Source organism: Pteronotus mesoamericanus, unplaced genomic scaffold (assembly GCF_021234165.1).
Source record: "Pteronotus mesoamericanus isolate MK-2021 breed Mesoamerican mustached bat unplaced genomic scaffold, CSHL_Meso_final scaffold_651, whole genome shotgun sequence".
Taxonomy (NCBI): Eukaryota; Metazoa; Chordata; class Mammalia; order Chiroptera; family Mormoopidae; genus Pteronotus; species Pteronotus mesoamericanus.
The window spans coordinates 23580600-23604412 of NW_026555325.1; the positions used below are offsets into that span (position 1 = coordinate 23580600).

General features: G+C 33.3%; 1 protein-coding gene across 2 annotated transcripts in view; it reads left to right on the forward strand.

The window, feature by feature from the left end:
* TANK (TRAF family member associated NFKB activator) overlaps nt 1-23813 on the forward strand; it is a 66763-nt gene that overhangs the window by 16432 nt on the left and 26518 nt on the right. Inside the window, exons 2-4 of one of the 2 annotated variants that reach the window (XM_054562676.1) lie at nt 1962-2109; nt 16378-16489; nt 17541-17659. In XM_054562676.1, coding sequence (XP_054418651.1) covers nt 2011-2109; nt 16378-16489; nt 17541-17659 — 330 coding nt within the window. In that variant the 5' untranslated portion in view covers nt 1962-2010. The remainder of the gene's footprint in view (nt 1-1961; nt 2110-16377; nt 16490-17540; nt 17660-23813) is intronic. The other variant, XM_054562677.1, reaches the window with a different exon arrangement.

The following is a 23813-nucleotide window of genomic DNA, read 5'->3' on the forward strand; positions in this document are numbered from 1 at the left end:
AAGTCTCTATTAGACAACCCAATTAAAAAGTGGGCAAAGGACTTCATTAGACATTTCTCCAAAGAAGATATATAAATGACCAATAAACAACAGAAAGATGCTTAACATCTGTAAGGAAATGCAAATCAAAACTATGTTGAGGCACCACTTCACACCCACTAGGATGCATATAATTTTAAAATAGATAATAAATGTTGGTGAATATGTGAAGAAATTGGAACACTTATACATTGCTAGGAGAAATAGAAAATGATACAGCTTCTTTGGGAACAGTTTAAAAAGTTTAACAGAATTAACATCTGACCCAGCAGTTCTGCATCTTGGTATATAGCCAAAGGGAGCAAAAACATGTTTGCACAAATATGTGTTACACAAATGTGGCTTTATTTAAAATAACCAAAAAGTGGAAACAATCCAAATGTCCATTAATTGATGAATGAATAAACCAAATGTATATCTACAGTGGAATATTATTTAGACATAAAAAGAAATGAAGAACTATTACATACTACAACATGAATAAACTTTGGGAATTTTATGATATGTGAAAAAAGCCAAACACAAAGACCATAAAGTGTATGATTCTATTTTTATGAAATGTTCAAAATAATCAAATCCATGTCATTAGAAATCCAATTAGTGGTTTCTAGGGGTTGAGGAGAAAAAGGAATTGGGATAACTGCTAATAGGCGCAGGGTTTCTTTACATGATGATAAAAAATGTTCTGGAGTTATATAATGGTGATGATTGCACAACATAGTGAAATACTAAAAAAACAAACAAACAAACAAAAAACCCCAAAACAGAATAGACGGGGTAGGTTAAGAACAGTGTAGGAAATGGAGAAGCCAAAGAACTTACATGTATGAACCATGGGCATGAACTAAGGGTGGGAAATGCTTGTGGGAGGATGGGGGTACAGAGCAGAGGGGAATAAAGGGGAGAAAAAAGTGGGACAACTGTAATAGCATAACTAATAAAATATTTCAAATGGCGAATTTTATGTTACGTGAATTACATCTTTATATAAAATACTAAAAATTTTTTAAAGCATTGTGTACCCTAAGATAAAATGAAAGATGTTATGAAAAATTGGAAACTGAGCCTATGAAAGGTTTCCAATCATAAGCTAAAAATTTGGTACTCCCGAAACCTCTTGTAACTGACAGAGAACATTGTCTTTTGGTGGCTTTCAGAGGGTTAAGAGAAAAGTCCTGTGTAGTTTTTACAGCTGGACAGGAGGAATCAGTCTTCGATGGCCCTCTGCTCAGAGCCAAGGAATGTGGTTAGAGATGTTATGCAAATTGAGATGATAAAACCAAATTATCCGCTGTAAATCACCTGTAGTTCAGAAACAGCAGGGAGGTTAGAAAACAGGGAGCGGGGGATGTGATTTTTCTTTTTAAATATATAGTCCAACAGCAGCTCTCCCTAGATTTTGTGCTAAAATAAGAGCATTTTCACACATCTTAATTGCTCTGAGATAACAACAGTATGAACTCCATCCACAAACATTTATTATGTATTTAATTTTGCTCTAATTTCAGTGTAGTGAGAATTCACCTTGTAAGAGGGAGTAACTGTTCGTTTAGTAAAAAGAAATCTCTTCCCACATTGCTAATCCTATATTAGCAATTTTTGTAATGTATTTTAACAATACTTTTATATTTCTCCATTTTTAGGTTGCACTTACAGATTACTATTTTCAAAGTAGCATCTTTATAAACTGGATCCCCACTTGCTCCTTAAGCATTAATAAAGAATATTTAAAAGTTGTAGAAGTTAAAATTTAATGGTGTTTATTATTAGGATTTTGTATGAGACTTTTATGCCTTTATAAACCTTTATAGTACTTGGTACTATAATGTTCGAGATAAACCATATAGAACTATATTTAGATGCATTTTAAAAATGAGATTTATATAACTTAATAGCTATAAATTGTTCTTATTATTTTCCAGACCTGCTATTTACGCCATCCTTGATAGTGATGCTACAGGACAGAGAGGAATGGATAAAAACATTGGTGAGCAACTCAATAAAGCTTATGAGGCTTTCCGACAGGCATGCATGGATAGAGATTCTGCAGTAAAAGAACTACAGCAAAAGGTATGTGGTTTTCATTTTGAGAATTATTTATCCTGGAAAATGGAATTTGAGAGTCTTGCTGCTGAAAAATATTGTTAGAAACTGCTTGGAAGAACTATAATTACTGAAACATGGGGATATATTAATGGATAAAATCTGAGATTTTTATATGTTGTCTTTTTTAAAAACATTGTGACCTGTGGAAAGAGTTCGTTTTTAAGGGTTTTGTATTATGTACAATAGATGACAAATGTTTTTTCATAAATTATTTTTTATTTTTTCATTTTATTTTTTAAATACAGTTGACTTTCAATATTTTATATTAGTTTCACATGTAAATAATTCTTACATAAAATGATAAGCTGAAAGAAGTATACTTTTCTTAACTAGTTTTTTTATTTTCACATTGTTATTTGGCTAGCAGGAAGATAGTAGAATTTTAAAATATCTTAGAACTATGCATGGCTGCTGTGGCTCATTGGATTGAGTACCAGCTTGTGAACCAAAGGGTTGCCAGTTCAATTCCCAGTCAAGGCACATGCCTGGGTTGTGGGCCAGGTCCCCAGTAGGGGGCATGTGAGAGGTAACCACACATTGATGTTTCCCTCTCTTTCTCCCTCCCTTCCCCTCTCTAAAATAAATAAATAAAATATTTTAAAAAATAAAATATTCTAGAACTAAATTTGTTATTAATTTATAATAGTCTTTCATCTTTATAACAGAAAAAATAGACTATTTCAGTGAAATCTTTAATGACTTACCAGAAGTTTCAGCTTTGTAAAATTACCCCTGTACACAGTATACTATGAGGTGATCCCATGGTTCCAAAAGAACAATAGAGCAGTACAGGAGAAAAAGCTATGAAGGTATATTTGGGCCCTCTAATGATTAATGTGGCTAAGCAGTTGGTACTGTATTTTTTTATTCAGTCAAAATTTACTGAAGGATTAATAAGTATATGCTTTAGAAAAATCTTAATATATAATTATACAAAAGATTGTGAGATACAAGATAGGTAAGATAGAGAACAATGTGAAATTCAGCTCAACAAATATATCAATGATAATCAATGTTCTAAGAGCCAGGAATTTTAAAAAGTACATGGTAACCATCAAATTGAACTTTATATACTTTATTTTTTATCCTCACCCAAGGACATTTTTTCATTGAGAAAGAAAGAAACATTGACTTCTTGTACGTGCCCCAACCAGGGATGGAACCTGCAACCTGGAAAAGTGCCCTGACCAGGAATCAAACCTGTGACCCGTCAGTCTGCAGGACAGGGACAACACTCCAACCAACTGAGCCACACTGGCCAGGGTTGTACTTTAATATATACTTATACATAAATATCTATTAATATGCATATATTAAATATATGTGTATGCATGTTATACTTCCATTTTTTAAAGAAAAAATAAGTGGCATTCATTTGAAGCAACCAAAATAAGGAGTTAAACTAATACTAGGAATGAATTGGGGAAGAGATCTAAGATTTATTTAGGAGATAGAATGGAACGCAAGTGACAACTGCATGCAGGTCATTTCTGAAGGTGATGATATGGATTCTAGAATGATACCTAAGTATCTCGAATAGAAGACTTGATCAGTTGGTGGTGCTGACAGCTGAAACCAAGAATAGAGAAGAAGGTTCAAATTTGGGGATAAAGAAATAAGATGTGCAATTAAGTTTTAGTTACTAAATTTAGTTACCTATGGGGCATGAAGATGAAAACATCCAGTGGATGGTTACAAATATGGATCTAGAAGCCTGTGTGGAGTTCTGAATTGGAGATTAGAGATACAGACTATAGAACAACAAGTTTTATTTTACCCCTCAATGTAGATAACATTTCTAAGTTAGAGTGTATAGGGTAAAGAAACAGTTGAAGGACAAAAGGGTAAGAGAAAAATGAGGCCAGCCCATTGGTCAGGAACAGGTTGAGGAGTGTACTATGAACAAGAAGAGAAACATTTATTCCTCTGAGAACTGGAGGGAGTGAAAGGAAAAAAATAGCCGCAAATGAAGATAAGGTTGCAAAAGGAGGTGGTGGTCAGAAGTTAGAAGGGTTATCATGTATCACTTGTATGTAAACTCTAAAGAAGTCAAATAAAGAAAAAAAAAAACAACCAGTTAAATGGTGATAACCAGGGAATAGCGTGGGGGTGGCAGATAAGATTGATGGTGTTTAAGGTTACAAATGTGTAGTAAATAAGGGTACAAACAAGTAGTAAATAAGACAAAATATAGACAATAATAATTGTGCTATAATTATGCAATGTGATAACACTACAATGGTAATGATATTACAATATATAAATGTATTAAAGTAACACACTCTACACCTTAAACTTAGTGTTACACATCAGATAGATTTTTTTCAGTAAAGTCATCTGAGCCTTTAGTGAGTTGCAATCTTTTTATTGGTAGAGGGCCTTGGCTCAATGTTGATGAAAAGGCAGTATCTATGGAACACAATAAAGCAAAGTGCATTAAAACAAAGTATGCCTGTAATATAATGAAATAAGAGTTCTGACTTTGGGTTCTATACTTTAGTCTCAGTTATTTTTTAACTTTTTAAAAAACGTGTTTGTGAGAAGACATTTATACTAACTGTTGACATTTCTTGGGATTTTATTTTATGAAATATTTATTATTTTTGAACTTACAGAATCAAAAGTACTAAATGTAAATCACTAATTTCTTCTCATGTATCTCCCAGAAATGACATTGAACTTTGAAGTAAAGCAAGCTAGTTATTCCTCACTTATAATCATTAGTAATAAGATGATATATACAGGTCCTGAAACTTCTATTAAGAAGATAAGAATAAACACTCTGAAGTCAGACCTAAGTTTTTAAATACCATTTTTGCACTTCCAAGATCTTCAGCCTGGATAACTGGAAGATTGATATGTAGCCACAGAAACAGAGAATGCTGATTTTGGTAAAGGAAATTATTATTTTATTTGATTTGGATATTTTGAGTTCAAGTGTTAGATTAGCTAGGGGAAGAAAATCAGCAGGCAATTGAAGTGCGGATCTTTGAAATAAGGTGCCAGATGGAAATACAAATGTGGAAGTTCTTTTTGTAGAGATGATATTTGAAATGATACGAGAAGAAGGTACCAAGGAGAAAGAGAGCAGAACAAGAGAAGAGAAGGAACAGGACAACCTTAGAGGAGTTGCATACCAACAAATTGAATAACCTTGATAAAATGGACAAATTCCCAGAAACACTCCACCTACCAAGACTAAATCATGAAATATAAAAAAATCTAATATATCTATACCTGGCAAAGAGATTGAAACAGTAATCTGTATGCCCTCAACAAAGAGAGCCCAGGACCCAGAGGCTTCACTGATGAATTCTACCAAACATTCAAATAAGAAGTAACATCAATCTTTCTCACATCCTTCCCCCAATATTGACTAGGCTAGAACACTTCCTAACTCATTCCAGGAGGCCAGTGTTATCTTAATCCCAAAGTCAGACAGAGATACTACAAAAAAGGAAGGAAGGAGAGAGGGAGGGATGGTTATAAACCAATATCCCGTACTGGTGTTGATGTAAAAATCCTCAACAAAATACTACTAGCAAACTTAATTCAGCAGCATATTACAAACATTACACACCTTAACCAAATCAGATTTATTCCTGCAATGTAAGAATGGTTAACATACAAAATCAGTCAATGCAATAACACTTTAACACAATGTTTGAATAAACAAAATGCCATATATGCATACAGTGGGATGTTATTCAGCCTTTAAAAGGAAAGAAATCTGACAAGTGGTTCAACATAGGTGAACCTAGAAGATACAATGATAAGTGAAATAAGACTGTCACAAAAGATGATTCTAGTTTTATGTGATACTCAGAGTAGTCAGATTCATGGAGACAGAAAGTAGGATGGTTTCTAGCGGCTGGGAGAAGGGAATGGAGAGTTAGTGTTTTACAGATCCAGAGCTTCATTTGGGGAAGATGAAAAAGCTCTAGAGATAGATGATGGTGATGGTTGCACAACAATGGAAGTGCACTTAATGCCACAGAATTAAAAACAGTTAAAATGATAGATTTTATGTTATATATATTTTACCACAAATTTTAAAAATCGATTACAAAAAAAAATAGAATTGGTGTAGCTAGATTTTCTCACTAGCTGTTTTATTGCTGTTCCTCTGTCATTGATCAGATTGAACAAACTCACCAGTCTTTTACCGCTTAGTTCATACTCCAAGCCAGTTCTTGTCACAGTGTTTCTTCTAGTTCACTCTGATTTAACTCCAAAATTTCTGTTTGAGGAGTCAGTATGCTACATCCATTTAAGAACATTCTGTCAAACAGATGCATTTGAGTAATTCAGACTAATAAGGGAGGCAAAGACAAGGCAGATAAGTGATTTTTAAAGTATCATTGGGCAAAATTACAAAAGCAGCGCATGCTTATTGAAAAAAATGCAGATTACTCAAGATATGCAGAATATAAAGTGACAGTCCTCTTCCTCTGTCCAGGGTTAATCATAGTTAGTAATTTGATATATGCCCTTCCAGAATATGTGAATTACATCTTATTGAGGCCTATGTTTGTCGAAGTACTGTACAATCTCTAATGTAATCATCATACAAATCTTATAAGGAAGTATTTTCATTTTCCAGATGAGGAAAATTAAGTACAGAGAGGTGAAATAACTTACCCACAACCATGTAACTAATAAGTATTATAGTAAAGCTAGTTAGAACTGGGATTTGGAAAAATCTTCATGACCACAGATTTCGTGTGCGTAACTTCTTTGCCTAAAATCAGTAGTTTTTTAAGTTCATACACACTGAACTAGCTCATTCCATTTCTTAGTTGACCGTATCTCTTGTACTACCTCTTCCTTTAAACACGGTTTTCTTTAACATTCCAGACACCATGTTAGGTTTTTCCTATACCCTCTTGGGCCCCACTTCTTCTGTCTACTTTGTTAGGTTTCTCTACTACTACGCCTTAAATATTAGAGTTTTTCAAGGCCTTCTTTGCTTCTTACTTTACATTCTTGTGTGAGCCACCTCATCTTTTCCTGTGGCTTCAGGTACCTATGAGAGTGACTCCTAAATTCTCCTTACTCCAGGCCTGCCTCTCAGCTCTAGACCCGTATATCCCATTTCTACTTGGGAGGCACATTAAATTGCATGGCAGACCTGAACTTATATAGCCATTGTGTTTCTCATCTGTACCATTTCAAGGAAGTGCTGACTTTTATAAGCTACCTTTTATTTATCCTAAATTATCCCACTTAAGTTTCAAAGGATGATTTCATATGCTGTTGAATACTACTAGTGTCATACTATTGATCATCAAGTATATTTATGTTTCCTGGTCCCTAAGTAGTATATTTCTCTTTTTTATACCAAAATTTCATTGTTATGCTTAAGCAGTCCTGCCAGCATGCCTTTAAATTGCCTTAGAACCTTCAATCTAAAGTAAAAGCGTTACATACTTCCTCTTAGCCCTACAAAGTCAAAATTGTTAGCCCCATTGTCAAATGAAGAAACTGAGACTCAATAAGTTAGTTTTCAACCTAAGTGGCAGAATCTATGCTGAAACTAGGTTCCTCTGACTCTAAACTCCATATTCATTATAATAACCTAGCTAAAGCTTACCCCATTTCAGGTTTTCAACTGTTTTATTCCCACTGCTATCAATCTAATATGGTCTCCTCTTTTCTCGGATGAATTTTTACTTTGTGAGCTATACATCTCTTACCAAAAATATAAAGCTTACTATTAATATTTTTATATTCCTCCTACAAACAATTTAGGATATGCTAGGTATGTAATAAATGCCTAGTATTCAAAGATAAATAAAACATAGAGCATGCACTTAAAGGATTCACAGTCTAATATTGCTTATTCTGCTTCTTGCTTTGTGAAAGCATTCATATGTATCCACACTAAGAGGTTTTCTGACTGACCAAATAGAGGAGTGTTTAAATCACAGTAGCCCTTATAGAGAGTTCGCTTGGCCTCTGAATAAGTTATTGTATAGGATAAGCTATTACAGAGACCAAGAAATATTGCAGACAAAAAAGATAGTTTATTTCTCACTCATGTAACAGTCCAAAGATGAGTAGTCAGGGCTGGTAAGGCAGCATGAGAATCCTTAAAATATGATTTCTGTCTCTGGAATCACAGTGGCTGCTCTACTTGTTACCATTTCCCTGCCAGTGGGAAGAGAGGGAGAGATGGGAAGAGAGAGAAAGAAAGGAAAAGTAAAAACAGGGAAGAGCAGACAGCTCCTTTTTAATTATGTGGTCCAAAATTTGTACAGGTCACACCTGTTCATGTCCTGTTAGCTAGAACTTAGTTGCATGGTCAACCTAGTAGTGGGGAAGGCTGATAAGTATATTCCCTAATTGGATATCCATATGCCCAGCTAATAGTTTTTATCACTTTAAAAAAATGAGAATGTATATAGGGGAATAATTAGCAGTCTTTGCCACATCTTATAGCTCAGCTAAAGTTGCCTGGAAAGTTTCAAATATCACAAGATTCCATGATGTGAAGTTAAATATGTAATCAGTTTTATTACATAACTAACTAGCTTGTCATCCATTCCTGCCACTGTTCTTTGGGGGAAAACAAGTATTTTCAATAAAAAGTTAAGTACCCTCTACTGCTTCTTTGACCATCTTTCTAAGAGAAGAATTAATACTAAAATAATAAAAACATCTGAAAATTTTAAAACTGATTGCCATTTAAAAGTTAGATTACCAAGCCCTGGCTGGTTTGGTTCAGTGAATTGAGCACCGTCTTGCAAACCAAAGGGTTGCCAGTTCGATTCCCAGTCAGGGCACATGCTTGGGTTGCTTGCAGGCCAGGTCCCCGGTGTGGGGGCATGCAAGAAGCAACCACACATTGGTGTTTCTCTCCCTCTCTTTCTCTCTTCCTCTCTCTAGAAATAAGGAAATAAAATCTTTTTTAAAAAAGTTAAATTACCATATTCATATATGATTAAGTTACAGAAAACTTCCTATAGCTGACTTACTTGTCCCAGGATTCTTTGTATTTTGTAATCAGAAATATAAATCTCCTTGTTAGGAAGAGAAATATAGAATTAAAGGAATTTGTCTCTTCCTGCCCAGTTCTTGATTAAAAGAGAAAAATAACAATGTCATACAAAAAGAAAGAAATCTCAATTCTAAGATAGTTCAGGCGCTGTGGTATAATTGCTTTTTCTTTGTATTAATAAGAAAGTTGAGGGATACTAACCAATGAGTCTAAGGTAAAGGCCTCAGATAAGGCTAATTGTGCTCTGTCTTTTTATCATAAATTACAGATCCAGCGTTTTTCTAACAATAAATGTAAAGTTGTAAGGACTGTCTTGTTAGATTGCTTTTTTCTAGGACTAGTCTTGACCCATCTGAAATGTTAACTCTCAGCCCAAAGGCTTATGTTACCTCTAAAAGGTTATAAAAAAACATGATTTGAAGAATTGCACAAAGGCATAAAATGCCTTTTCATAGGTATTATTTTATTTTTTTAAAACACCTCTGCTTTCACTTAAGATGTAAATGACTCATTGTTCACCACCTTTTTATTCCTTTCTTTGTTCCCTAAAGTCATATTTCTCTCTGTAAGGTATTGGTGGGAATAGAGCAGTTCACACTCGGGTTTTTCTTACTGAAGCTCCTGCTATTAAAATAAAGGTGCTTCTGTCTGTTTCTAATCAAAGCCTTATTTCTTCTATTTTACTTGTCTGCACTTTGCCATTGACTCATTTTTAGAATTTAAAATGTATGTATCCTTTGTTCCAAGTTTTCATATATAGAAATATGTCTGGTCAAAACTTTCAGACAGGTATGGTAGGTTCAGGAAGATCCATTAATAATTAGGGAAATTTAAATTCTAGTATTTATTCAAAACTGTCTTGAGCACCTTACTCAATATATTATAACAGGAGCTGCTCTAAGCACTGGGTCTGCAATGATAAGCAGACATACTCCCTGTTTTGCGGAACAGTGGCACAATCTAGAAAAGCAGAAACTAGTCAAACAATCTCATAAATGTAAAGTTTCAAAGTCTGATAAGTATCAGGAAGAGAGGTAATCTAATATTAGAATGTCTATTAGGGACTTGCCCTAGGAGGTCAGAGAAGACAATCTTTATGAAGTGGTTTTTGAAAGGGCTGGGGGTGGGGCAGGGTGGACATGCTTTCCAGGTATGAGGACCTTCATTATAAAGACCCCTTGGCCTAAAAGAACTGAAAGTATATGGTAAATAGTGCAGGGAGAAGAGGCAGAGGCAAGACTATGTAGGTTTTAGAGGCCATCTTTAGAATTTTTGTTTCTTCATTCTAAGAGCAATAGGAAGCCATTTAAGATTTGGGGGAACGGGGAAGAATGGGTGTTATGGTTAGATTTGCATTTTGCAAAGAACACAATAGCTAGTATGTAGAGAATGGATTGGCTGATAGATTTAAGAGGAACAGCTGTGTAGTTGGAGGGAGGAGAATCATTACTTCTGAATAAGTAAAATTTGAAGTAATTTTCCAGTAGTACTTGGCCACATAGATCTAGAGCTCAGAGGTCTGGACTAGAAAGAGTCTTTCTAGTCTTTTGAAAGTCTTACTTACAGCAAGTCACTGAGGGCGACACTGCATAAGGGGAAAGTATATAGCAAACAGAGGACCTTCGTAGAGCTAGATATACACACATGGTATACCATAGTGGTTATTTAGGGTTTGGGCTTTGTGGTCAAGCAAACCAAGATTCAAATTCCAGCTTTACTCCCTGCTTAGAAACTTTGGGCACGTTATTTTATACCTCTTTGTGCTTCAGTTTTCTCATCTGTAACCTCCTCAGAATATTAGTGTAATGAACAGATGAGATAAAGAATATAAAGCTCTCTGATTTTGGTGTATAGTAGTAATCAGTGAAAAGATCATGTGATGATAATGCCATTACCAACAAATTTGGTTATGGAACAATTCGTACTTTTTAAAAAGTAAGATACATATACATGTACACAGGAGTTCTGAAAGGGCATATATACCAAGGTGTCAGTAGTAGTTACCTCTGAGGAGGAATGGAAGGCAAATTAAAGAAAGACACTGTCACTTTTTACTTTGTACCTATCTGGGTTTTTGTTATGGTAGTGATGGTGGACATTTTGTTGTTTGCATTTTTTTTCAACAAACATGATACTTTTGTAATTTTTAACAGCCATTAATTATTCCTTAATCATTTTTGAGCCTGTTTTTTATAGGCTTTATAAACTTTCTTTGTAAACTTTGAACAATCAGAGTTTTTTGTTGTTTTTGCTTGACAGAATGTTTTTGATTCAATGGCGATACCACAAACTTCTGAGTCCTAGGTTACAGTGAACTAGAAGAAAGACTGAGAAAACTGGCTTAGAGCATGGGGTGGTTGTGTGGTAAGTCTGTATTCAGTGGTAATCAGAGCTTTAGTTAATGGATGTCTGCACTGCATACTATGGTAATAGGTATTATGTAGGTACCTTACACATTACAAAAAGAAAGGAATTAATGTTTGCAAGGAGCTTATTATGTGCCAGTTATTTTATACATGCAATCTCCTTCGGTCCTTTGGGCAAATATTACCTTCATCTCAAAGAGAAAGTAGTCAAGGCACAAAGAGACTAAGTAAATTAATCAGGGCCAAAACACAAAATTATAAAATAAAAATAGTTTGTCTTAGTTTACCATTTGACATGCTGTAAAATTGGTGGCAGCACTGTCATCTAATAGTAGATAATTAGACTGATAATCTGATTTGTCAAGACTATAGCTCTAGCCTAAATATATCTTGATATTGGGAGGAAGAGAGAGGGCAGGACTTCTACTTAGTCATAAGAAAATATAGCAGAGAATGGATGAAGAATGAGCTATATAAACCAGGATCTCTAGTTGCTAATCCGATACAATCTCTTTTTTTTTAACTTAAAATTGATGTTTAGTTTACCAAAGTATCAAGACAATTAGTTTGTGTCTTAAGTGCCATGTATTAGGATAATTAATATCTAATTATATCCCTTCATAAACTGTGTAGCTCCCTATTGAGAGCATTTGTGGTAGCCAAGCAAATCTTTCAATAAAGCTTTTTGTTCTCTTTGTTAATTTTGGAACAGTTTGAAAGGTTTTTAAATTGAGACTATTTTTTTAAATTCATTCAACATTTGTTAAATTCCTATTTTTATACTTGAAGGAAAGCAATGGCATTTTTCAGAATATTGAGATTAGTTCTTGACGATGAGAAGAGATAATATTCAAAAAGAAATAATACTTGATTTATTTAGAGTATTGTAGATGACTTAAGAGCACTAGACATTTTTTCTTCATCTAGGAAATAAATGCTTTGGAAAACATGAAAAATGAGAATTTTCAGTGTCAGCAATGGGAAGATAATTCAATTTTTAGAACTCTATATTTATGAAACTCATGAAAACTTGAGCAGCTGTATGTCCAAAATTATGGAGAATATGCTGCCACAGTTTTGAAGATACATTCAGATTTTGCCTAGATAAAGGGACATTTCTAAAGATAAGCTTTTGATTGATTTATGATAGTTGAGAATATATATGGACAGCCATTTTTAATAAATTTAAGACATGTCATATATTTGATCACTATTGTTTTAAGTTTTGCTTTTGAACACTAAGAAAGAATACAAAGTGCATTATAGCACAAGTACCTAAGTACCTGTTTTTCCTCTTTAGATGCTGGTAGACCACTTGTTTTGCTAGTCTTTAGAATTGGAAGGAGTGTCAAATACACAGAAGCCAGAGTCATCTTGGCCAGATGGTGTTTGATACAGATGGATGGTTAGTTGTCATGCAGATCTCTTAGTTGGTAACTTGTTGCTGCCATCTGACTCAAAGAATCATTCACACACACTGGCTGTCAAAAGCATCTTCTCTTCTGTCTGTTTTAGCTGTCATGTCTGTGCTCTGTACAGAAGTGTTGACAAGACATTGCTGTTGTACATTTTCAATGTGGTTAATTTTTTGTTTCATGGGGTCTTTGATAGTGCCGAATGTACTTGGCATTGTAATTATTTTTTAATACTGTGACAGTGAAATAATTATTTGACCTTTTAAAAGGACTTTTCAGGTTATAAGTTTATTTAGACCTGTTCAGTGAACATAAGTATTTAATTAAAAAAAAAAACTTTTTGTTTCTTTTAGTTTCCAAATATAGCAAATAAACTGAATTCTTCTGGTTATTTTCCAACTTGACATAATATTCTCTGAACTTCCCTCTCATGGTCTTGTGGCCAATTCTTTTTATTGTTTTCTGAACATATATTTTTCTCTTCTTGAATTATTACTTTTTTTCTTGATGGTATAAGCTTCCCTTTTATTTAAAAAAAAAAAATCTTCAGACATTGCCTAGCGTTTGCATCCATATGCTTAAAATTAACTTCATTTTGTCTTAGTCACCTTGACCTTGTTTCCATTTTCACTGTTTCCCATTCAGAAATAAAGCAAAGCCTTTTCTCTATTCCTTCAGGTCACTTCTGAAGGCATATCTTTTTCTCTGATACTTTTTTTAACTATTTAAGTAGTGTATTTGTTCAAGTAATGTTTATTGAGTATCTCAATATGTGCTAGGCACTCTGCTGTATTCTGGAGATACCAGGACTAAATAGTCTTTGCCCTTGAAGAGGCCATAGTTTAAAGGGAAATTTAATTTCTATAATGCAAGTATGTAGAAAGAGCAGTGAGAGAATATGAGCCATTGTTATTCTGTTTCCCTTGCTATACTTCCAAAGTATTAGTTTTTAAACTATTACAAAATTTGCTTGAGTTTATGGAGTACTCTAAGTGGTTTACGAAATAATTCAAAACTTCAGTTTGAAATAGTTGTTGATCTATTGCCCTGGCTGGTGTGGCTTAGTGAACTGAGTGCCAGCTTGTGAACCAAAGGGTCACCAGTTCACTTCCCAGTCAGAGCACATGCCTGGGTTGTAGGCCAGGTCCCCAGTGGGGGCGCACGAGAGGCAACCACACATTGATGTTCCTCTCCCTCTTTCTCCCTCCATTCCCCCCTCTAAAAATAAATCAATAAAATCTTTAAAAAAAAGTAGTTGTTGATCTATTGATTTTTCCAAGCTAATATGAATACATTTTCAACATTATTAATTAATTATGATATGTTATGTGCAAATGTGCCAAAGTATGTTTTTAAGCCAGAGACTAGGAGACAGAAATTACATGCCAGAGCCCTCTCTGGTGTGACTCAGTGGGTTGAGTGCCTGTGAACCAAAATGTCTCCAGTCTGATACCCAGTGCAGGCACATGCCTGAGTTGTGGTCCAGGTCCGCATCTGGGGGCTTGTGCGAGGCAAGCAGTTGATGTTTCTCTCCCTCGTTCTCACTCCCTTCCCCTTCCTCCAAAAAATAAATAAAATCTAGAAGGAAGGGAAGGAGGGAAAATTACCTGGCAGAAGCTTTCTGAGTTGGTTCCAAAGGAAAATACAGATCAATTCATTTTTCATTACCATGAGAAAAATATATGTAGTAGATGGAGAATGGGCTGAGGCTTAAATAACTTACACATTTATTCTGGGCTTATGTCTAACTTGCCAAGTTTTTTATACTCGTTACTTAATGTCTGGATAAGTAGAACGTACATACATATCAAAATATAGTGAAAAAATGAGTTATTGGTCATTGTTTGTGATGAGCTTTGAATTCTTTGGAGAAAGTTCTAAATACACAGACATAGATAGAGAAGACTTATATCAGTTTGCTGATTCCTCAGGCCTGGCGGCTGTCCCATAGCCCAGGTAAATTTAAGGTATTACAGGATTTACTATAGACATTTGAATCTTTCTTTCAGTCAACCTACCCACCCTTTCTAGGTCCTTGAACGTAAATTTATGCAGGAATAGGATGTCATGTCCTAAGAAGCCTGGCCCTAGACTGGATTTTGGTATCTAGGGTTCAGTTATACATATAGTCACAGGACATATGGTGTGCATGGACTTGCAGGATTTATTCTTCTATTCATAATAAAATTTACTTGGTTTTTTTTAACTTGGATTCTTTATTTCCCTATTTCTTTTTAATAAGCATGTACTCAATACCTTCTATGTATAAGTTACCTTGCAGAGTGCTATAGGGATATCAAGTTACATTGTATAAGACTATATTCATGAGGCATGTACATCACTTGGATTATTTATCAACTCCATCAGTTATCATGTTTGAACTGTATTATAAAATTTCACCTTTTATTTGATAAAATGTGGGTTTTTGCTTTAATTTCTTAAGCTAATTTTATTTTGGGAATCTAGAAACATCTGTGTAATTTATAAAGAACTTCAGTCTTTTTGGTCTCTGAAACTTTGAACTTTGATCAAGACTCAATTCAAAATCAAATATTTAGTATCTACTCAAGGACATTATGAGATCATTAGGACACCCCATCTCACATTTCAAGGAATTTATAATTTAATCATTTATTTATTTGTTACCTGGTGATAGAAATTGGTAAAAAAAAGAATTTCTCTATTATTTTGGTAATATATTTTTAAGACTTTGCACTAATTTGATGATAGTAATGCAACACTTTAATTTTCTTGGAGGTTTACAGTACTTGTGTTTTCTAATGCAGACTTTTGTCTTATTTCATTGCTTAACTCATAGCTGTTGCAATAAAATAGCAAAATAAATGGATTTCAAACGTAAGAGAAATTTTGGTATTTAAGATATCCACTAAAAATTAACCATTTTTTTGAAGTCTTAAAACTTTTAGAAATGATGTTTATGATTAGTAGAATTTTATAATTGGTACATGTCCTTGTGGTTTTCATGTCTTAGTTACACCTTTTTCCTTTTTTATTTTGTCCTATAAAAATAAATTCAAAACTGGGATTACTTAAGACATGAAATCTTACCTTTTTTAAGTTAGCGAGCATTGTTATAGAAAACTTTGATAATAACATTATTTTATTATTTATGCCTTTTTTGTTATCATTAAGAATTAAATTCTAAATTACAACTTTTATCCTGACTGAAGGATCAGGAAACTATATTGAACTCTTAAATTTTCTTTAAGATGATTTTTAAAATTTTACAGTGTTTCAAATGTTTTAAATCACAGATGTTTGTAATGATTATAAATACATTGCTGGAGCCAGTTTTTAGCTCATAAATAAATGCTCGATACCTGGGAAATAGTAGCAATATGGGCAACTCATATCTATGTAATTATTAATAGACAGAAAATGTATGTACATATCTGTCAGTAAATATCAGGCTAACTGGTTTTTATGTCAGCAGACTGAAAACTATGAGCAGAGAATACGTGAGCAACAGGAACAGCTGTCACTTCAACAAACTATTATTGACAAGCTAAAATCACAGTTACTTCTTGTGAATTCCAGTCGAGGTATGTTCATGCTAATTTTTTACGTATTTCTTGAACCACTTCTAGCAGAAGGTGGAAGTCAAGTTTTTCTAATTTATTCCTTCATTGTTTCTCTGATTTACATATTCAGGAAACAGAAAAGTGGACATTCGCATATTCTATATGGTAGAACTCTTAAGTTGATAAAACTTTCTAGAAGACAATTTGGCAATACATAGCAAAAGGTTATTAAAATGTTTGTGCCTTTTAAAACAAAAATTAAGTTCTAAGAATATATTTGTTCAAGTACTCAAAGATATGTTCACCATGCTCACCATGGCATAATTTATAATATTAAAAAACTAGAAATAAATAAATGTTCAGCAGTGAACAGCTATGTAGCCAAGAAAAGTGATGATAATAGAGTAACTTATTAATAACATATACTCATGATGTATAATCATGATCTATAACCAAGCAAAATGGGATACAAAAATATTTTATTTACCCAAAAAAAGATTCTGTGATTTTTATGTGTGTGTGTGTGTGTGTGTGTGTGTGTGTGTGAAATACTGGTCAAATATAAACCAAAATGTTAACAGGAATAACTCAGAGATAATAAAAATTATAGCTTATAGCTGGCTTTTATTTTTTCATTTTTTTTGGCATGTCTGCATTTTCTATTATTTCCTATAACAGGCATGGAGTAATTATGCAAATGAATATATTAAACAAGAAATACATACCTGAAAATAGGACTTATGTAAAAGTTTAATTCCAGTTGCTCATGGTTAAGCTTCACAAAGCATAATTCTAGTTTTCTAAATTCTACATATTTTATATACCACTAATTTCGATAAAGAGTTTTGTATGTTTAGTAGGAATGAAAACAAATGTGAAGCAAATATGCTAAAATCTAAATGAGCAAATCTAAATTGTCAAAGTAACTATTTTTTAAAGGAATTTTAAAACTCATAGTTTAAAATCTCTACTTTTCAAAATTAGGGGTTTGGGTTTGTATTCTATTTATATTTCCAGATAGTACCAAAAACAAGGGTTTCCTACTTAAGTCAAAGAGGGTTTTGTTTTACAGATAACAGTTATGGCCGTGTTCCCCTGCTTGAAGACAGTGAAGCAAGGAAGAAAAATTTGACTCTTGATCAGCCACATGTTAAAGTAAAATCAGGAATACCAAGAGAAAAGGAATCAAAGGTAAATTGCGCTGCCGGCTTATTCCCTAAGGGAAATAAGAAATGAGAAATCAGATCCCAGAGCCTGAATTATTTATCAATATTTTGTCATGACTTGAGTGGGGAGGAATGGGAGAGAAAAGGGACAAGGTTCTTTTCAACCTTAACATTGCTTCTGCAAAAAGCAACTTTGAAATGCTGATACATGGCATACTTTCCTCATTTTATTTTCCTAAGTTAGATTCACCACTGGAATTCTAAACAGAAATTCTGTATATACAAATAAATGACTTAAATGGTCCTAAATAGAAGCACTATTTCCAAGTAAAATAAAGACTTAGGTTTCATATTTTCAAGTATTCTCTTTTTAGGCATTTAACAAAGAAAAAGAGTTTACGAAGAAATAAGAAATTAATCTAAGGTGGGTAGTGAGACAGAGATGATTCTAGATTAGAAAATAGCATTCTAGTTTTTTCATCAATTGCCCGTGCTTAAATTTAAAAAGAAAAACTCACCTAACCAGCTTAAGCAAAAGTCTTCACTGAAGCAATATAGAAAGAAATTTTTCATATCTGCAAGGAGATAGATACAAGTATGTTCATACTACATTGATTAGAAACATCCTAAACATCCATCAATAGCAGAATGGTGTATCTTTACAGTAAAACACTTCAGAAAAATTAAACTAATTCATATATATTAATATGCCTAGATTTCAAAAGAAATGTTGAGTAAAAATGGAAATGAACAAATGACAAAAAGGGAACAATTTATGTAAATTTTTAAACATAAAATGTAATGACATTGTTCATAAAAACACAGATGTAGTTAAAGTATAAAAACATGGACAGGACGGTACACATCTTCTTTAGAAAAGTGATTACCTTTACAGTTGGTGAGAGAAGAGAGTATGACTCTCGGAAGGTGATAAAGGGGGCTTCAATTGTATCTGTAACTTTTAAAGAAGAGATCTGAAGCAAATATGGCAAAATGTTAACATTTGTTATAACAGGGTAGAGGATATATAGATGTATATTCTCCATGTTTTTCTGAATCATTCAAACTTTATGTTTAAAAAGGAATTCTTTAAATGAGATGAATTGGCTTTTAGTGGGATGAAACAGCTTTTTAATAAAATAAGATCTCCTAATAAGTGACAACTCTTAATACACTATCAGTTAAGGCAAGAGTACTATAGTTATTTCTTTCCTTCTAAAGAATGTAGATTTTAGCTTTATGTGTCATGACTATTCTGTTACTGATCCCATAACTAGACTATCTTATCTTAACTTGTTTTTATTTAATATCAAATCTGAGAAATCTAATTTTAACAGTTTTCTGGAAATAAAAATTTTGGAATGAGTTCTCTATAGTATCTCCCAGCTCATGTTTTTTTAATTCAAAATCATTACTTCTTTATTTTAATCATTCGGCTCTCTTCACCCCCACTTCAATTTCCATTTATCTAAAAATACTGAGAAACATAAGAAACCATGCACTGGGATATGTTTAGGTTTATTTTGCAAGAGATAAAATTCAAAAACAATGATTCTGACTTTGAGAATACAATTTTATTATTAGGTTTATTGTACATTATAAATTGCTTAATTATAAATGCTGACATAAATTCAGTGCTTAAGTAAACAATATTTAGAGTCCCTTTTCCTGTTTCAAAGACGTCTTTTATGTTTTTAAGATTTTATTTATTTTCAGAGAGCGGGGGAAGGGAAGAAGGGAGGGAGAGAAACATTGGTCAGTTGCCTCTTGCAGGCCCCCAACTGGGGAATCTGGCCCGCAACCCAGGTGCATGCCCTGACTGGAAATCGATCTATCCTTTTGGTTTGCATGCTGGCAGTCAATTCCCTTAGCCACACCAGCCAGTGCTGTTTCAAAGACTTTTAAGTGTCAATATTTACCATTAATTTTTAATCAAAATTCTTATATTCATTCCAGTTAAAATGTTTCTTTGAAAATAAAGTGTCTCCAGTTCAAAATATATGGAAGGTATTTTTGAAAATAGCTGTCCTAGTTAGAACAAAAGGGGTGATATGAAAGACCTTTAAGAAATGTTAATAATTAATTTCTAATTTGGATAATTTGTCATTTGGGAGAGTTTTCAACTTTAATTTTCAGTCTTTAAGTGTTCAAAGGGAACCTTCTTCAGAATTTTTTAAATTATATTTAACTTTGTAAGATTTCTTTATCTATAAAATATATATTTGGTTACCTGTGTTGCAATTAAGTGCAGCAGAAATCATGTCCGAGATGGCTTATTTCCAAAGAATTGATAATGTTGCTTCGATTATAACTTTATTTGTGTACAGACAATAAGAGGAAAAAATACAAAGCTCCAAGTAAGAAATAAATCTAAATTTAGTGAGTTCTCTTCATTATCTTTACTAATAGAGGGAAGATTTATGTGATAGCCACATGTTTAATACTTTGAATAGCTCTTCAACTCAATTTTGTACTGTAACCATTTAATAAATTAAAAATCAACTGTTTTGTATCTTACCTTTCTCACCTTCTTTATATATGTAGAACCAAAGTGCTAATGAACACTAGATATATAAGGAATTAAAAGAGAAGAACAAATATATTCTAAAAGAATCATTAAGTTGGATTTATTGAATATTTGAGAGCTGACTGCAAATTCATTGTAAAAATTAGGTCTAATGTAGAAAAATGCAGGCCAAATCAAGCAATTGAAATTAAAATATTTTCCATTGGCTTATGTAAATCTATACTTACTGAATTATAATTAAATTCACTTTTAGCTAATACAAATGAAATCCTTTTCTAAAAACCTTTGATTGATTTGAATATATTACAGTTTTTCCAAAATGAAAAAAAAATTTCGTATTGGTTGGTTTCAATTTTGTGAAAGTATCCATCTTTTATATAAGACAAGAACTAGAAAGTAATATGGAGAAATGGCTAAGATAATGATACAGTTTATTTTTTCTATTTTTAATATACTTTTTTATTATTAGTCTTCTAAAAAATGAATTGATTTCTAGAAATCACATTCCCAATCAGTTAGAATAGCCTCTGGAATAAATTAGTTAATAGAAATGCTTTGAACCAGTAACAGAAGGAAGCTACTACCAGCCACCTACAGCCCGTTCCTCCTCCCGTTTGGTGGGTGGATTGAGGATTTCTTTTCTTTAGAATATTTTATTTAGGATTTGGTTAGAATATTTGAGAGGAGAAAGACCCATGGACATTATGGCAATTGACAAGTATTGCTGCCTTGGAAAATGAGACAGAAGAGGAATGCGGGGTATGTTGAGGGAAAAGAGACCCTTATAGAAAATTTTATTTGAAAGCACAAAATTTATAGTTCACTTTCTGTTCATGTTAATCCTATACAAACAGTGTGCAAGAATCTTTTGGCTCCTGAAAGGGTATAAAGTCAAGACAACAGAGTCTGTGTCATTGGATGACTCTCAGTACTCTGCTTGTAGTTGAGAGACATTAGAGAAGTACTCAGTTTAATGGAAAACGGTACACCTCTTGCACACCATGCAGTTTGCAGTCTTTCTTGATGAAATACAGCTTTGGCAAACAGGACCTAATCCTTTGGATTAGGTATCATGTCATGTCATATGTTATAGAAAGTACCTTAAACTTACCTCAAAACTTAACAACTTAAAACAACAAATATTTTTTAAAGATTTTATTTAGAAAGAGGGTAAGGGAGGGAGAAGGAGAGGGAGACAAACATCAATGTGCAAGAGATACATCAATTGGTTGCCTCCTGCACATCACCAACTTTGGGTTGCAACCCAGGCATGTGCCCTGACCAGAAATGAACCAGCAACCTTTCGGTTTGCAGGATAACATTCAATCCACTGAACCACACCAGTCAAGGCAAAACAACAAATATTTATTACATATTTCTGTGGGTCAGAAACTCAGAAGTGACTTAACCGAGTAGTTCTGATTCAGGATGTGACTGATGTCAAGATATGCGCAAAAGGTTTAGTTCTAAAGGCTTTACTATAGTTGGAGGATCTACTTCTGCCAACTACTATAGTTGGAGCCTACTTCCAAGAGGGCTCACTCACAAGATTGTTGGCAGGAGACCTCCCTATGTGGATCTCTCTTCACAACCTGGCAGCCAACTTCCTCCAAGTAAGTAAGAGATCCGAGAGAGAGAACAAGGAATAAGACACAGTGTTTTCTATTATCTAATTTCTAAAAATCACTTGCCTTCCCTTGCACTTTATTCTGTTCATTAGAAGTAAGTCACTAAGTGCTCCAGAGGCAAGGAAGTAAGTTCCTCCTCTTGAAAGGAAGAGCAGACATTTTTAAAGCATCACAGGGATTATAGATTGTGATACAGAAGAAGATACCAAAGATCAAGGGTGTGTTGAGGGGAAAGGTCTAGTATTTAATTCATCATATGATAAATGTTAATGAAAGGTAAAGGAAGTTAGCAGAATTTAATAATGAATTCAACTTCCTAATCCTATCATTATTAATTTCAGGAAAGAAATATAATAGCTTATCATCTTAACAAGTTCAAAAATTCTAATATGAATATAAACTTTCCAAAGAAGAATAGCTGAGCAGTGCTTTAGAGAATCAAGATATGGTTGCTTGTTGTTACTAATTCTTTCTTATAACCAGTTTTAAAAATTAGAAATCAGGACAACTTTGACAGATAATCAATAAAATACAACAAATATAAAATAAAATTACATGTAAAAGTGAAAAAATGAAAAATATTTGTATATAGGAAATCAAATAACACTAAAATGCATGCACTTATTCTTGACAAAGACTATTATCTCTTGTTTATAGCATACCAGAGTTAGTAACATATGTCATGATAGCAGTTATTACTTAAATAATACATTTTGTATTTTAATGTAAATATAAATTGGCATTGTTTATTTTTTAAACTGGAATTGTAACATACTGAATCCTTTGTATGATCTTAGAAATAAGATATTTTTATAATACTGCTTCTGGGAACCACTTCATTTGCCAAACTAAATGCTAAACTGGGTATCTAAGGCTTGACAAAACTGTTTGCCCTCATCTTTCTATCCCACTTTCTGTTGTGGTAGTTACACAAAAGTCTGGGGTGTTTTAATGCAAGATAAGTAGGGAGCAATAATATAGAATACACAAAAGAATTGAGCAATATTCATAAATCTTTACTCATTTATTCAGTAACTCTGAACTGCTGTGTACCTGATACTGCCAGCCACAGCAGAAAACAGAGATATTGGCCCTATCCTCTGGCTTAAAATCTTAATTTAAAAACTAAGGTAGAGATTATTGAATGTTGTGAAGTTATTTCAGATTCTAGGATCCAAGACACAAAGTAAAAATAGTATGAGTTCATTTGAACTTCTAAATATTAAGTAGAGATTATGTGTTCATGTGTCCAGAGAGGTGATTTTATGTTTCATTTCTGGTTTTCTGTATATTTCTAATTTATTCTTTATACATGTACTTTTTCATCTGAGTTATATGCTTTAAGCAAAACTTCAAAAATATGAAGAATGCCGTTGTGTCTTTAAGTTACCAGTTAGACAGCTGGCAATTTTCTGATGTGGCTGTCATTGTGACTAGATCAGCAGGTGTATGGTAGCTTTGAGGAGCAGGAAAGATTTTGTAGGTTTAGGATAGTAGGCCATTGAAGGTAGGTGTGGAGCTGCCATCATTGCTAACTAACATTAAGGAAATGTGCTGGCAATTGCAAGTAATACAGACGTTTGAAGAAAGCTAATGTCTAAAAATTCACCTGTCAGTCACTTACACAAGCAGTATTTATTTATTGAACTCCTTCTATTTGCCCACTTTTGCTAGTCAATTTCAGGAATACAAAAAACAAAAATAAAAGATCTGTCCCTTTTAAGGAGCTACAGCCTTGTTGGAGAAACAGAGATTTGGAGACCGAAAGCAATTAATAAGCATAATAGGACCATGTGAGGTCCTAACTATATGATAAAATAAAATCCTACTTATAATTTTATGGTACAGATAAAAACATATAGGACCTTATTTCAAAAATAAAAATTCCCATCGAGCTGAAAGTAGACTTGAGCAGGGGCTCAATATTTAGTTCAAGTAGGGAAAAGAAAATAAATTCTTACTTGCCTGTATCTTTTTTTGTTAAATATTTTATTGTTATTCTATTACAATTGTCCCAATTTTTC